The sequence below is a fragment of the Oncorhynchus kisutch genome, linkage group LG15, assembly GCF_002021735.2.
Source record: "Oncorhynchus kisutch isolate 150728-3 linkage group LG15, Okis_V2, whole genome shotgun sequence".
Taxonomy (NCBI): domain Eukaryota; kingdom Metazoa; phylum Chordata; class Actinopteri; order Salmoniformes; family Salmonidae; genus Oncorhynchus; species Oncorhynchus kisutch.
Window position 1 is genome coordinate 27928900 of NC_034188.2, and position 15658 is coordinate 27944557.

Sequence of the window (15658 nt, forward strand, 5' to 3'; positions counted from 1 at the left end):
TTTCTGTACAGCACTTTGAGATATCAGCTGATGTACGAAGGGCTATATAAATAAATTTGATTTGATTTGATTTGATTTAGTGTTTTCTATAGAGTAGACTGTTGTGCATATGAGCGAGAGAGAGAAAAGAGAACCGAGAACATAGAACAGAGACTCAGATTAAACGTGGTTAACTCTTCACCCCTGCAGTCTCTGGGCTCCTCATTAGACCAGTCTCTCTGGCCACTGCGGCCAAGATAGCATCAGCAGTCATTTTGTTTGGTCTAACCAGCTCTTTTAATACCTCCCCTGTGCCCCGTTCACTGTGCCCCGTTCACTGTGCCCCGTTCATGGTGCCCCGTTCACTGTGCCCCGTTCCGTTCACTGTACCCTGGCTCTTATGACCATCCAGCTACAGCCATGCCCCTGGCACATAGCCTGCAGCGGGACACACACGCATCACACAGGGGCATACACACACAAACACACATTCACCTCACAGGGGCATACACACACAAACACACATTCACCTCACAGGGGCATACACACACAAACACACATTCACCTCACAGGGGCATACACACACAAGCACACATTCACCTCACAGGGGCATACACACACAAACACACATTCACATCACAGGGGCATACACACACAAACACACATTCCCCTCACAGGGGCATACACACACAAACACACATTCACCTCACAGGGGCATACACACACAAACACACATTCACCTCACAGGGGCATACACACACAAACACACATTCACCTCACAGGGGCATACACACACAAACACACATTCACCTCACAGGGGCATACACACACAAACACACATTCACCTCACAGGGGCATACACACACAAACACACATTCACCTCACAGGGGCATACACACACAAACACACATTCACCTCACAGGGGCATACACACACACACACACAAACACACATTCACCTCACAGGGGCATACACACACACACACAAACACACATTCACCTCACAGGGGCATACACACACAAACACACATTCACCTCACAGGGGCATACACACAAAAACACACATTCACCTCACAGGGGCATACACACAAAAACACACATTCACCTCACAGGGGCATACACACACAAACACACATTCACCTCACAGGGGCATACACACACAAACACACATTCACCTCACAGGGGCATACACACACAAACACACATTCACCTCACAGGGGCATACACACACAAACACACATTCACCTCACAGGGGCATACACACACAAACACACATTCACCTCACAGGGGCATACACACACAAACACACATTCACCTCACAGGGCATACACATACAAACACACATTCCCCTCACAGGGGCATACACACACAAACACACATTCACCTCACAGGGGCATACACACACAAACACACATTCACCTCACAGGGGCATACACACACAAACACACATTCACCTCACAGGGGCATACACACACAAACACACATTCACCTCACAGGGGCATACACACACAAACACACATTCCCCTCACAGGGGCATACACACACAAACACACATTCACCTCACAGGGGCATACACACACAAACACACATTCACCTCACAGGGGCATACACACACAAACACACATTCACCTCACAGGGGCATACACACACAAACACACATTCACCTCACAGGGGCATACACACACAAACACACATTCACCTCACAGGGGCATACACACACAAACACACATTCCCCTCACAGGGGCATACACACACAAACACACATTCACCTCACAGGGGCATACACACACAAACACACATTCACCTCACAGGGGCATACACACACAAACACACATTCACCTCACAGGGGCATACACACACAAGCACACATTCACCTCACAGGGGCATACACACACAAACACACATTCACATCACAGGGGCATACACACACAAACACACATTCCCCTCACAGGGGCATACACACACAAACACACATTCACCTCACAGGGGCATACACACACAAACACACATTCACCTCACAGGGGCATACACACACAAACACACATTCACCTCACAGGGGCATACACACACAAACACACATTCACCTCACAGGGGCATACACACACAAACACACATTCACCTCACAGGGGCATACACACACAAACACACATTCACCTCACAGGGGCATACACACACAAACACACATTCCCCTCACAGGGGCATACACACAAAAACACACATTCACCTCACAGGGGCATACACACAAAAACACACATTCACCTCACAGGGGCATACACACAAAAACACACATTCACCTCACAGGGGCATACACACACAAACACACATTCACCTCACAGGGGCATACACACACAAACACACATTCACCTCACAGGGGCATACACACACAAACACACATTCCCCTCACAGGGGCATACACACACAAACACACATTCCCCTCACAGGGGCATACACACACAAACACACATTCACCTCACAGGGGCATACACACACAAACACACATTCACCTCACAGGGGCATACACACACAAACACACATTCACCTCACAGGGGCATACACACACAAACACACATTCACCTCACAGGGGCATACACACACAAACACACATTCACCTCACAGGGGCATACACACACAAACACACATTCACCTCACAGGGGCATACACACACAAACACACATTCCCCTCACAGGGGCATACACACACAAACACACATTCACCTCACAGGGGCATACACACACAAACACACATTCACCTCACAGGGGCATACACACAAAAACACACATTCACCTCACAGGGGCATACACACAAAAACACACATTCACCTCACAGGGGCATACACACAGAAACACACATTCCCCTCACATCTAGCTGTCTCTTTCTTTCTTTCTCTCTCACACTACACACACGCAGGCACACACACACACACACACACACACACACACACACACACACACACACACACACACACACACACACACACACACACACACACACACACACACACACACACACACACACACCACTTTGCCTCATTCCTCACAGCTATGAAGTAGTTTCACATATTCTTCTTTTTAATTCTCTCTTTGTTTTGACTCCAAAGTGGAGTTTAAGAAAATGGTGTCTACCCAAGCAGAAGGAACAGGTAACCTCTGCGATGTGGTTGTGAGGTGTGGTATGGCTGTGAACGTGACCGTGAAGGTTAGTTGGTCATCAGAGCCGGACAGTGCTATGCTGCAGCCTGCTTCGTGCAGAGTGGGCAACATGGGGAGATGGTGTTAGTCTGGCACCTCCTGTGAGACAGGTGTAGCTGCCAGGTCTGTGAGCCAGCAGCACTACCCAGCTCTACTATAATAGAACAGGGAAATACTGCAAAGGTTGACATTCATCATATTGAAACTCCTTCTGTAAGTGCAAATGACATACACAACACTTTGCCTGATCTCATAGATTAGACGCAATATAGTAAATGTAAATCCGGGACACTCAAATGAGTATGATATGTTTAGTTTAGTATGGTTACATAAGACAGAAGGTTACTTAAGGGGCAAAAACTAAAGTAGGGTAATTGATTGTGATGGATCGGTAAGTGTATAATAATATCTAGCAACCCAAAGGTTTCGTGTTCGAATTTCATGATGGACAACTTTACCTAATTAGCAACTTTGCAACTACTTACTACTTTTTTAGCTGCTTTGCAACTACTTAGCATGTTAGCCAACCCTAACCCTAACCATATCCTTAACCTTAACACTAACCTTAACCCTAACCTTAACCTTAACCCTTAACCCCTAACCCCTAACCCTAAACCCCAGCCTAGTTAACATTAACCATCTAGCTAGCATTAGCCACCATGCTATCGTTACTAAAAACAAATTGTAATTCGGAAAATATCATACAAAATGGATGATGGACATCCACAAATTAATACCTACCATATGAAACGTAACATATCATTCTAATTGGAGGGTCCCGGATTTTCATTTACTGTGTTATGTCTACCTCTGACTCCAGGTTGCAACACTTCATAGAAAAATCTGTATCTTTATCAAATCTATAGTGTGAATTGCATCCTTCATCAGAGCTGCTCAAACACACACTCACTCTCTTCGGATTGTGTTTAAGTGTTCTTGTCTCTATGTCACTTTCTGATACTGGAGTGTCTGTCAGTCACACACTGACTCTGTCCTTGCCCACTCCCTCTCCGTCTCCCCAGACCAAATGTGAGTTTATGTCAGTCACTTAATTGTCTGCCTGTTTCCTCCTCCTGTCCTCACATCTTTCATCATCTCTCTCTCAGACTCTCCAGACACTCTGTATTTCTCTCGGCGAGGTTTGGTGCTGCTGTTGCTGCCGAGTGAATTTATTACAGACATTAATCTCCCCGTCTGCGTGGCTGTGGTCGTGCGTCCGACCGGCGCTGTTTGCTCCTCTCAGCAGGATGTTGTTCTTTCTAAGTCACTGCGGCTGGAGAGCTGGCTGACCCCAACATGACAACCCCCACCACAGACACCCCCAAACCCTTACCCCTTGAAACATTATATCCCAATCCCTCAAACCCCAAATACTCAAACCCCCTACAATATACATTCACACCCCAATGGCCAAATAGTCTCTTAACATCAATTAAAAGCAACCATATTATTATTAGTTTGAATGACGTGGGAGAATTAGTGAGACAGACACGATAGTGAAATGTTTCAACTATTGATATATACATTTCACAGAACCTTACGCTACCTGCTTCTTGCACTTCAGTCCTCCAGAGCTTCAGGTCAGCAGTCCTCTTGACTTCAGGTTAGGCTGCAATCCTTCATCTCCACAATCCCTCTCTCCATTTTCAGGGTTAATTTCATTCTTCTTTTTCTTTTGCAGTTAGCTAAAGGGTTGGAGTCATTCAGGGCCTTTTTATATTCATTTTAAAAAAAACAGTCCTACTATTCATTGTTGTTGTGTGGGACTAAATGGGCTCTTATTTATCTCTGTGGATGACATATGAGTAGATCATGGTTGGTAGAAGAGAGACCAGAGACCCCTGTTAGTGCAGCAGCCTATTGCTAGTAGTGCTGGAGGTCTGTTAATTCTGCCACAATGCATATCTATATTCATTAACTGGAGTGACGCAATACTCTACAGACCAAATGCTGCTGGCTATGCTTTTTTCCCCTTCGCTTGTATGTTTGTTTGTTTTACTGAGGAAGTTGAAATGAGACAAAATGCAGAAATTAGGAACGGCCAGGACCCCCTTGTGAATGCTCTGGGGAGAGCTAAGATGTTGTTCCCACGCATGCAGACCAGGAAGTCTGTGAGTGTATGTTTATTTGGCGGTGTGTCTGGAACATATGTTGTAGTGGGGATACAGACAGCAGTTTTTCCTGACAGTGTACTATAGCTTTGATCGGTGGAGGACTCATTGACAATGACACCAGGACAAAGAAAGGTGTGTGTGTGTTAGAACTCTGACAGTCCTTTGAACCTTTGAAGTTGTGTCTGTCAGACATAAGGGACCCAACCCATCCTGCTTTCCTGGTTCAAAACTGTTTCCACCCTCCACCTCTGCACAAGGAGTTTATCAGGCTCCCGAGTGTTGCAGTGGTCTAAGACACTGCATCTCAGTGCAAGAGGCGTTACTGCAGTACATTGTTCAAATCCAGGCTGCATCACATCCAGCCGTGATTGGGAGTCCCATAGGGCACCACCAAATTGGCCCAGATTCGTCCAGGTTTGGCCGGGGTAGGCTGTTATTGTAAATAAGGATTTGTTCTTAACTGACTTGCCGAGTTAAAAAAGGTTAAATAATATTATTATTTTTTTAAATCAGGAGGCTGTTGCCATGGAGACTGTCCCCTACTGGTGGTAACCATAGAAACTTCCTTGTCTGGCTCCCACAGCGGGCGAGGAAGAGAGAGGGTTGTTTTGGCAGACATTAACCCTTGAACTCTCTTCACCGCTGTCTCCCTACCTTCTCCAAGATGCAGGATGAAAGAGAGGAGAGAAAGAGAGAGATAGAGAGGAGGGTGAAAGATGATAAGCAACAAACATAATCTGCAGCTCAAAGACCCAGATGACAGGCAGCAGAGAATAGACAATTGAAAAGAGACAAGAGCTCCCTGATCTTTCAAAGCTTCGTGCTTGATAAACAGCCATTAATCACTGAGCTACAGTAGCAATGTGCTGGAGAAACACTTAGGTACTACAGAATCTAAACCCTATAATGAGCAACGTGAAAATCAGAGAACACAGTCAATGGTTAACAGTCTGATTGGAATATTCCTAGATTTCTAAATTAGCCCTTTGGAGATCAGTAGAGTTCATGAGAATATCCAGTCAGACACCATCATTTGTACATCAAATCAAACGTATTTATAAAGCCCTTTTTAAATTAGCAGATGTCACAAAGCGCTTATACAGAAAGCCAGCCTAATACCCCAAAGAGCAAGCAATGCAGAAGAAGAAGCACGGTGCTTGGAAAAACTCCCTAGAAAAGGCAGGAATCCTAGGAAGAAACGTAGAAAGGAACCAGGCTCTGAGGGGAGGCCAGTCCTCTTCTGGCTGTGCTTGGGTGGAGATTCATTTACAAGTTACTGGATCATTATAATACATACGCAGGGCTCATCTAGCGACTTGATAAAGATGTATATCAGTATGGTATTACTTAGCAGTATTGTTCCAATGTTATGCTTGTGATTTCACTTATACTTGTCCATTGTACTCTACATACCATTTACCAACCATTGCTGTCTTCTTGGTGGACCGTCGTTGTGATCTCCTAATGCATTATGAGGCTTCACTGTATCCACTGAGCTCTATGGTCAAATGATTTGACCCCTCAGTATGCATAGTCAATAAACAATTAATTTCAGAGTAGTTGAATGAAGGTTTGATGTAAAAGCTGGTGTTCTTCAGGAGAGATCAACGGGAGTCTGGCCGTTCAGCAGGGCTGAGCCTTTCTGACGGCACCACAACACAGACAGGAGTGGACGTGTGGGAGAGACTGAGAGTGAAGTATATATGCCTACCCTCCTCCTCCTCCTCCTCCTCCTCCTCCGACCAATGCAGATCAATGTCTGTTCTCTCTCCCTCTCTCTCTCTCTCTCTCTCTCTCTCTCTCCCTCTCTCGCTCTCTCCCTCTCTCCCTCTCCCTAGCAACAATGTCCCACCGTGAGGCAAATATACTGATGTGTTGTGAATGGACGAATGCCTGTTTCCAAACAGGCGACAACATCAGTCTCATTTTTATGAAAGAAAACTTTATTGAGTGATTTATAAACAAAACACATTACCACTGTATCCATTTAGGGCAAATAAAACAACGGAAAGAAATGCAATTTCACCATTTTACAGTCATAGTAGATGAGCAGGTGTACAAAAAAAAGTTTTTTACAACAGATCAGTACTGCCCAGTAGACCAGGACAGCACCACCATTGTTCACCACCGTACTCTAAATAAAGAATGACAGCGTGAACGCTCACTAAACACAAGCATACACTACATATACCATTTTTACAGTGGACTTTTTTTCTGTCATTTTTTTACATTTTATCTGTTGAAAGGGAGTGGAAGGGAAAATATAGCTCATCACAGGATCATACATATTTCAATTACAGTATTAGTGTTAGGTAGAGCATCATGTCAAAGCCGGACACAAAACATATTATTATTATATTTTTTTTATTTTTTTTATTTCCTTTTTTTTGCTTGTTCTCAAAAACGAAAATTTGATTTTGGTAAAACAAAATGAACAGAGTTGCATTCAAGGCCATCACACTATAGCATTTACAAATATCTAAGAGGTTAAGTTAACGTATAACACCACTGTGGAGTGTGTAGGATGTTATATGCACAAGATGCATGGTAGAGACGGTACACACAAATATCTCCTTTGCGAGTCATGAAGTAAAATGATAGTACAAAATAATAAAATCATAACCATCTATTTCTATATATATATATTTCTCTATATACTATGTTTCCTTTGGGACTTACATGCAGCAGCCACTTTAGTGGAGTGAAGTCATACTGAGCTGCAGAACTTGGGGGGTGTGGCAACAACTTACAGGCAAGGGAAGGAGGAACCAATAGAAGCAGGGCTGAAGCATGTCTCCACCCCTTCACAAAACCTCCTGAAAGAGGATTGGTGGGATAGAGCTGTGGGGCAGGAATCATTAGATGCTCGTATTTAGTCATTAATAATGTAATAATCAGGTTACACATCGCATTTATTAATGCAAAGTCCATGTATGAAAAGCAAGTCTAAATCTACATTTATCGTGTACATAAAAGCCAATGGGTGACTTACTGTTTCCATATATGTTTACCCAGGAACATGGAGGACAGGGACAGCCCTCAGCACCATGCCCCAGACCTCCATCCCTGTCCCCATCCCACCTCGTCCCCTCTCGCCAGTGACCAAAAACAGGAATGAACAGCGTAGTATTCACAAGTTAAAAGCACTCAACCGTTTTGCACTTAGAGGCATCTGACATTGGCTAACAGAGTACTGGACCACCGGCACCGACTGGGTTCTACAGGCCTCACACATATTACTGATCCCAGCACACCACAAGGTTCAGAGTAGGCCTTCCCAGTTCACCCTGAATGAACAGGGGGTTAGAGGGGGGGGGGGGGGGTCTATGGCCAGAAAAAGAGAGAGATGAAGGGCAGGGGGGACAAGAAGAAGCACTGCAGATCAGTTAAAGCTAACAAAACAGAGAAGGAAATCGTGGCTCTTCTCCAAGAACAAATAAAAAGAGAAAAAGATTCACAAATGTCATCATCATCATCATCACGTGAAGAAGCAGTCTGTGGTTGGGGGAAGGGAGGGGTGGTGTGGGGTTGAGGGTGGAAAGCTCAGGGGAGTGGGGAGGATAGAGATCAGGTTGGGTATCAGGTAAAGGATGGTTGCTACCAAACATTCAGAGCAGAAAGCATCAGGCTTTTGCTGACTGGCAGGGGAGAGATCATCTTTAGCTAGAGACACTCCTGCTATTCTACAAGGTTCCAACTGAGCCCTGATCAACAAGCTGGAACACAGGCCAACTCAGCTGGACTCGTCTCTTTTGTTCTCAAGATAATCTGAAGTGTTCCTCCTTTCTCTCATTCCCTCTTTCTCTGTCTTCGCATTGAGCTGTTGGCTCCTTTGAGAGAGAGGGATCTCATTGAGCTGTTGGCTGCTTTGACAGAGAGGGATCTCATTGAGCTGTTGGCTGTTTTGAGAGACAGGGATCTCATTGAGCTGTTGGCTCCTTTGAGAGAGAGGGATCTCATTGAGCTGTTGGCTGGTTTGACAGAGAGGGATCTCATTGAGCTGTTGGCTGTTTTGAGAGACAGGGATCTCATTGAGCTGTTGGCTCCTTTGAGAGAGAGGGATCTCATTGAGCTGTTGGCTGGTTTGACAGAGAGGGATCTCATTGAGCTGTTGGCTGTTTTGAGAGACAGGGATCTCATTGCTGTTGGCTGTTTTGAGAGACAGGGATCTCATTGAGCTGTTGACTCCTTTGAGAGAGAGGGATCTCATTGAGCTGTTGGCTGTTTTGTGAGAGAGGGATCTCATTGAGCTGTTTTGAGAGAGAGGGATCTCATTGAGCTGTTGGCTGTTTTGAGAGAGAGGGATCTCATTGAGCTGTTGTCTGAGAGGGATTTCATTGAGCTGTTGGTTGCTTTGAGAGAGAGAGAGAGAGATCTCATTGTCCCAGAATAGAGTATTGAGCAGACGAACCAGGAGTTATTGCAGGGGATGCAGCTGTGTCGATCCTGAGAGGCTAGATCTACAGTACACGTGTGCACTGCTAAGGAGACTGTACTGCTAAGGAGACTGTACTGCTGGGGAAAAAGCTTGCGTTTTGTATTAAACATATTGTTATTTGTTCGCTGTGGTTTGTTGGCAGCTCCTAGATTTTGTACCTCTCTCCAGGTCTCAGGTGTTCTCAGTGTCCATGTTTGTGAGTGTGTGTGTGTCAACGTGTATGTGTGTATCATTGACAGCCATGTTTTCCTTGCCGGCTCAGGGAACACTGACAGATAGAGAACGCGATAGGAAGCTGCAGCAGCAGTGTCATGTTAGCCTTTAGCCTCAGCTTTAGCGACTCTCTCCTGTGCTATTTACAAGTGTGAGTGTCCAGCTCTAAACATCAAGCGCTGTCTGTGTCTTCGATTTACTTTCTTTTCTTCTTCTTGACATTTGCTTTTTTTGTTCTTTTTCCGAGGCTGGCACAGAGCTGTTTTCTTCTCATCCTCAGATTTTATTTTCCTTTCAAAGAAAAGAGATTATACAACATGGTGGGAAAGGGTAAGACCGAGGTGCCAACGTATCCGTGGGAGAGAAGGTGAAAAGCAGAGGGCAAGGGGAGACAGTAGCTCTTGTTCCCTTGCTCAGAAGAGTGGGAGGGTATGATTTGGCTCAGGGTGTATAGGCAGGCACCAGGGGGCATGGAGGAAAATGCATCAAAACATTTTTTTCTCATCAAGGCATGATTATTAAGCAATTACCCAAGACAGGGATTTGGAGGAGACGTTAAACTACAGTAATCTTAGTAAGGCCAGATTATTATCAGAGAGAGTTAGAAAGACCTGGGCTATTATCTTTGTTCCAGGGGTGGGTATTGAGCAGAGGACGGCAGTGTGACTTTGTCTGCCTGTCTGTGTTACTGAGCCAGAGATGATGAAGTTGAACTGGGGATCTCTCTTTTCACCTGTTGTCTCAAATACTTGTATTTTTGTTACCAGGTGGACTTTGGTTGCTACCTCTGTTTTAACAGCTCCCTTTCCTTCTCTTCCTCTTCCTCCTCCTCCGCTACTCGTCATCATCCTTCCCCTTATCCTTCTTATCCTTCTTCTCCTTCTTCTTCTTCTTCTTCTTCTTGGCCTCCTCCTTCTTTCCGAAAGTGATGAAGTCGCTCTTGTCGTCCTCTCCTCCCTGCTGGCGGATTGAGATGATTGCGGGGGATCCGGGGATGATAAAGGCTTCGGGGGGGACCTCGCCAGGCTTCAGGTGCTGGGGGGGCCCACCGGGACCGCCTGCACCGTAACGGAAGTGCCAGCTGTTACTATCCACTCCGGCTCCCATGGGCGGGGACGTCTCTCCACCCTCAGCATCTAGGGAGAGAGAGAAAGATGGGGGGTTATTGATGTTGAGATAGAATCATCAATCTCATCTATGGTGCATAAAGGGGGTTGTAAGATTTTACTGTCATTGTCATGGCAATGGACACTTCACAGAAAAGCATGAGAAACCTCTGCCATATCAGACTGCATCCTGTGGTGATGCATCATGACACAGTCCACACTGTGCTGCATCAAAAAACCACAGGAGTACTCTGATCACCCTGACTCCCATTGTGATGTCACTAATCGGTCACTAATCCACATAAACAGCCATAACACCCCTCAAAAGAAAGGGGTGGCGACTCAGAATGCATGCTTTCAAATGCTTCCACTGGTAAGCGGCTATACAGAATCAAAGCGTCGGTCACACCTGTCCTTCCCACGTCTAGCGTCCTCGATTGGTGCTATGAGATAAGACATGAATCGCTCCATCACGCCGGGAGAAGCAGGGAAAGGTCAGGGAATAAAGACATGGCATATGAAAGGAAAGCCAACAAGCAGTTTACAGACTGAGTGCTTGTTCTGGGAGATGACTGTGCTTAAACTTCCATCACAGATCACCACTGAAGCGCTAAACTAAAAAAGTTAAATACAGACTTTTCCTGTTCAATAGAAGTGGTTATGGCCAGCACAGACTGAAGAGCCTACATTATACACAGTATACAGCTTTGTGTGTATGTGTGTGTGTGTGCTTGTGTCAATATCAAATCAAATGTATTTATAAAGCCCTTTTTACATCAGCAGATGTCACAAAGTGCTTATACAGAAACACAGACTAAAACACCAAACAGCAAGCAATGCAGATGTAGAAGCACGGTAGCTAGGAAAAGGCAGGAACCTAGGAAGAAACATGGAGAGGAACCAGGCTCTGAGGGGTGGCCAGTCCTCTTCTGGAGATTATAAGAGTACATGGCCATTAAGGCCAGATCGTTCTTCAAGATTTTGAAACGTTCATAGATGACCAGCCGGGTGTGTGTTTGCATGTGTGTGTGCAAGATGTGTCAGTCAGTAGCTTCAACAACAGTGAACTAAACCCTCTCCAACACTCAGTATTTTAAGTGGTCTCCAGTTAGTAAAACAAGGCTGTACTCAGTGCTTTGAGACAGACAGGTGTGACACCGCCTCTCTAGACTGCCTCCATCTCTAGACACATGTCATGACTCACTGCAGCAGAGCAGAGTGACTCTTGGCTCAGCTCTCAGCTCTCCCCTCCCGACCCCATCAGTCTACCCAAGGAGAGAGAGCACTCCCCTGTACACATAAATAATACAATTAAAGGGGCGAGAGTGCACACATAAATAGCTTCTCATTAAAGGAGATGGGGATGGCAGAGGTGCCTGGTCGGTCAAACTCACTGTGACTCTGCGTTATTCAAAGTGTGTGTGTTTGTGTGTGTATGTGTGTGTGTGTTGACAACCCAGGGTGCTTGTAACAAAGCTCCCACACCAACTTGAAGACCCAAGGATCCAGATAGGATTGTTCAAACTACTACCCCGTTATGTCTTCTCAGTCCCCTAACACACATAAAACGAGATATGCGCACACACACACACACACACACACACACACACACACACACACACACACACACACACACACACACACACACACACACACACACACACACACACACACACACACACACACACACACACAACAGCAAAAAAACTCCCCACAACACTTTCCCTCGTTCCTCACAGCTATGACCTAGTTTCTACACTTCCTTCACGTTTCTCCATTTATTTCTCTCTCTTTTTTGACTTCCTTCCAAAGTGGAGTTTAACAAAACTGTATTCACCCAAGTAGAATGAACTGTGTCTGGAAGAGGGAGTGCTGGCCTCATAACACCCAGGGTATGGAAGCCCATCTCACCATTCCCTGTCCTCCCCAACCAAGCCTCTATTGGACAGTTAGGAGGGCACGTCCTGCCCTGGTATAGTCTAATAAAAAACAAAACAATTTGAACCTTTATTTAACAAGGCAAGTCAGTTAAGAACAAATTATTATTTACAATGATGGACTACACCGGCCAAACCTGGACGACGCTGGGCCAATTGTGCACCGCCCTATTGGACTCCCAATCACGACCCGGGTTGTGACACAGCCTGGATGGTCAAAGTACTTTCAGCTCAAATTCCCATCAACATAACTTTTTGTCTTGACAGATGTGCTAAAGGCAGCCAAAATACCTTGGATATATACAGCACCAGTCAAACGTTTGGACAAACCTACTCATTCAAGGGGTTTTCTTTATTTTGAATATTTTCTACATTGTAGAAAAGTAGTGAAGACATCAAAACTATGAAATAACAGATATAGAATCATGTAGTAACCAAAAATGTGTTAAACCAATCAACATCTATTTTATATTTGAGATTCTTCGAAGTAGCCACCCTTTGCCTTGATGACAACATTGCACACTCTTGGCATTCTCTCAACCAGCTTCATGAGGTAGTCATGTGGAATGCATTTTAATTAACAGGTGTGCCTTGTTAAAAGTTCATTTGTGTAATTTATTTCCATCTTAACGCGCTCGAGCCAATTAGTTGTATTGTGACAAGGTAGGGGTGGTATACAGAAGATAGCCCTAATTTGGTAAAATACCAAGTCCATATTATGGCAAGAACAGCTCAAATAAGCAAAGAGACATGAAGGTCAGTCAATCTGGAACATTTCAGTGCAGTCGCAAAAACCATCAAGTGCTATGATGAAACTGGCTCTCATGAGGACCCGCACAGGAAAGGAAGACCCAGAATTACCTCTGCTGCAGAGGACAAGTTCATTAGAGTTAACTGCACCTCAGATTGCAGCCCAAATAAATGCTTCATAGAGTTCAAGTAACAGACACATCTCAACATCAACTGTTCAGAGACTGCGTGAATCAGGCCTTCATGGTCGAATTGCTGCAAAGAAAACATTACTAAAGGACACCAATAAGAAGAGACTTTCTTGGGCCAAGAAACACGAGCAATGGACATTAGACTGGTGGAAATATGTCCTTTGATCTGATGAGGCCAAATTTGAGATTCTTGGTTCCAACCTCTGTAATCTTTGTGAAACGCAGAATAGGTGAACGGATCATCTCCGCATGTGTGGTTCCCACCATGAATTATAGGGGAGGAGGTGTGATGGTGTGGAGGTGCTTTGCTGGTGACACTGTCTGTGATGTATTTATAATTCAAGGCACACTTAACCAGCATGGCTAATACAGCATTCTGCAGCGATACGCCACACAGAGCCTTGCCAAGTATTCACCCCTTCGGGGGCTTTCCTATTTTGTTGCATTACAACATGTAATGGACAGACACAAAATAGTCCAAATTGGTGAAGTGAAAAGAAAAACATGACTTGTGAAAGGAAAAAAGAAAAAAGGGAAAGTGGTGTGTGTATATGTCTTCACCCCCTTTACTATGAAGCCCCTAAATAAGATCTGGTGCAACCAACTACCTTCAGAAGTTACATAATTAGTCAAATAATGTCCATCTGTGTGCAATCTAAGTGTCACATGATCTGTCACACGATCGTAGTATATATATATACACCTGTTCTGAAAGGCAACACATTCTGCAATACAACTAAGCAAAGGGCACCACCAAGCAAGCAGCACCATGAAGACCAAGGAGCTCTCCAAACTGGTCAGGGACAAAGTTGTGGAGAGGTACAGATCAGGGTTGGGTTATAAAAAAATATCTGAAACTTTGAACATCTCACGGAGCACCATTAAATTGCTTATAAAAAAATTGAAAGAATATGGCACCACAACAAACCTGCCAAGAAAAGGCCGCCCACCAAAACTCACAGACCAGGCAAGGAGGGCATTAATCAGAGGCAACAAATAGACCAAAAATAACCTTGAAGGAGCTGCAAAGCTCCACAGTGGAGATTGGAGTATCTGTCCATAGGACCACTTTAAGCTGTACACTCCACAGAGCTGGGCTTTACAGAAGAGTGGCCAGAAAAAAACATTCACATTCGCCATTAAAAAAATAAGCAAACACTTTTGGTGTTCACCAAACATATGGAGGAAGGTACTCTGGACAGATAAGACTAAAATTGAGATTTTTAGCCATCAAGGAAAACGCAATGTCTGGCACAAACCCAACACCTCTCATCACCCCAAGAACAACATCCATGGAGGATGCAGCATCATGCTGTGGGGATATCTTTCATCGGCGGGGAAATTGGTCAGAATTGAAGGAATAAAGATTGCCGTTAAGTAAAGCGATGTTCTTGAGGGAAACCTGTTTGAGTCTTCCAGAGATTTGAGACTGGGACGGAGGTTCACCTTCCAGCAGGACAATGACCCTAAGCATCCTTCTAAAGCAACACTTGAGTGGTATAAGGGGAAACATTTAAATGTCTTGGAATGGCCTAGTCAAAGCCCAGACCTCAATCCAATTGAGAATCTGTGGTATGACTTAAAGATTGTTGTATACCAGCGGAACCCATCCAACTTGAAGGAGCTGGAGCAGTTTTGTCTTGAAGAATGGGCAAAAATCACAGCAGCTAGATGTGCCAAGCTTATAGAGACATACCCCAAGAGACTTGCTGCTGCAATTGCTGCAAAAGGTGGCTCTACAAA

At 44.8% G+C, this 15658-nt stretch overlaps 1 protein-coding gene across 14 annotated transcripts in view; it reads right to left on the reverse strand.

Annotated features, from left to right (window-relative positions):
• Window positions 1-7200: 7200 nt before the first annotated feature.
• LOC109878377 (protocadherin alpha-C2-like) overlaps window positions 7201-15658 on the reverse strand; it is a 203640-nt gene continuing 195182 nt past the window's right edge. For 9 of the 14 annotated variants that reach the window (XM_031790001.1, XM_031789999.1, XM_031790003.1 and 6 more), the window contains one exon: window positions 7201-11067. In XM_031790001.1, coding sequence (XP_031645861.1) covers window positions 10766-11067 — 302 coding nt within the window. In that variant the 3' untranslated portion in view covers window positions 7201-10765. The remainder of the gene's footprint in view (window positions 11068-15658) is intronic. The other 5 variants (XM_031790002.1, XM_031789993.1, XM_031789996.1 and 2 more) reach the window with 1 other exon arrangement.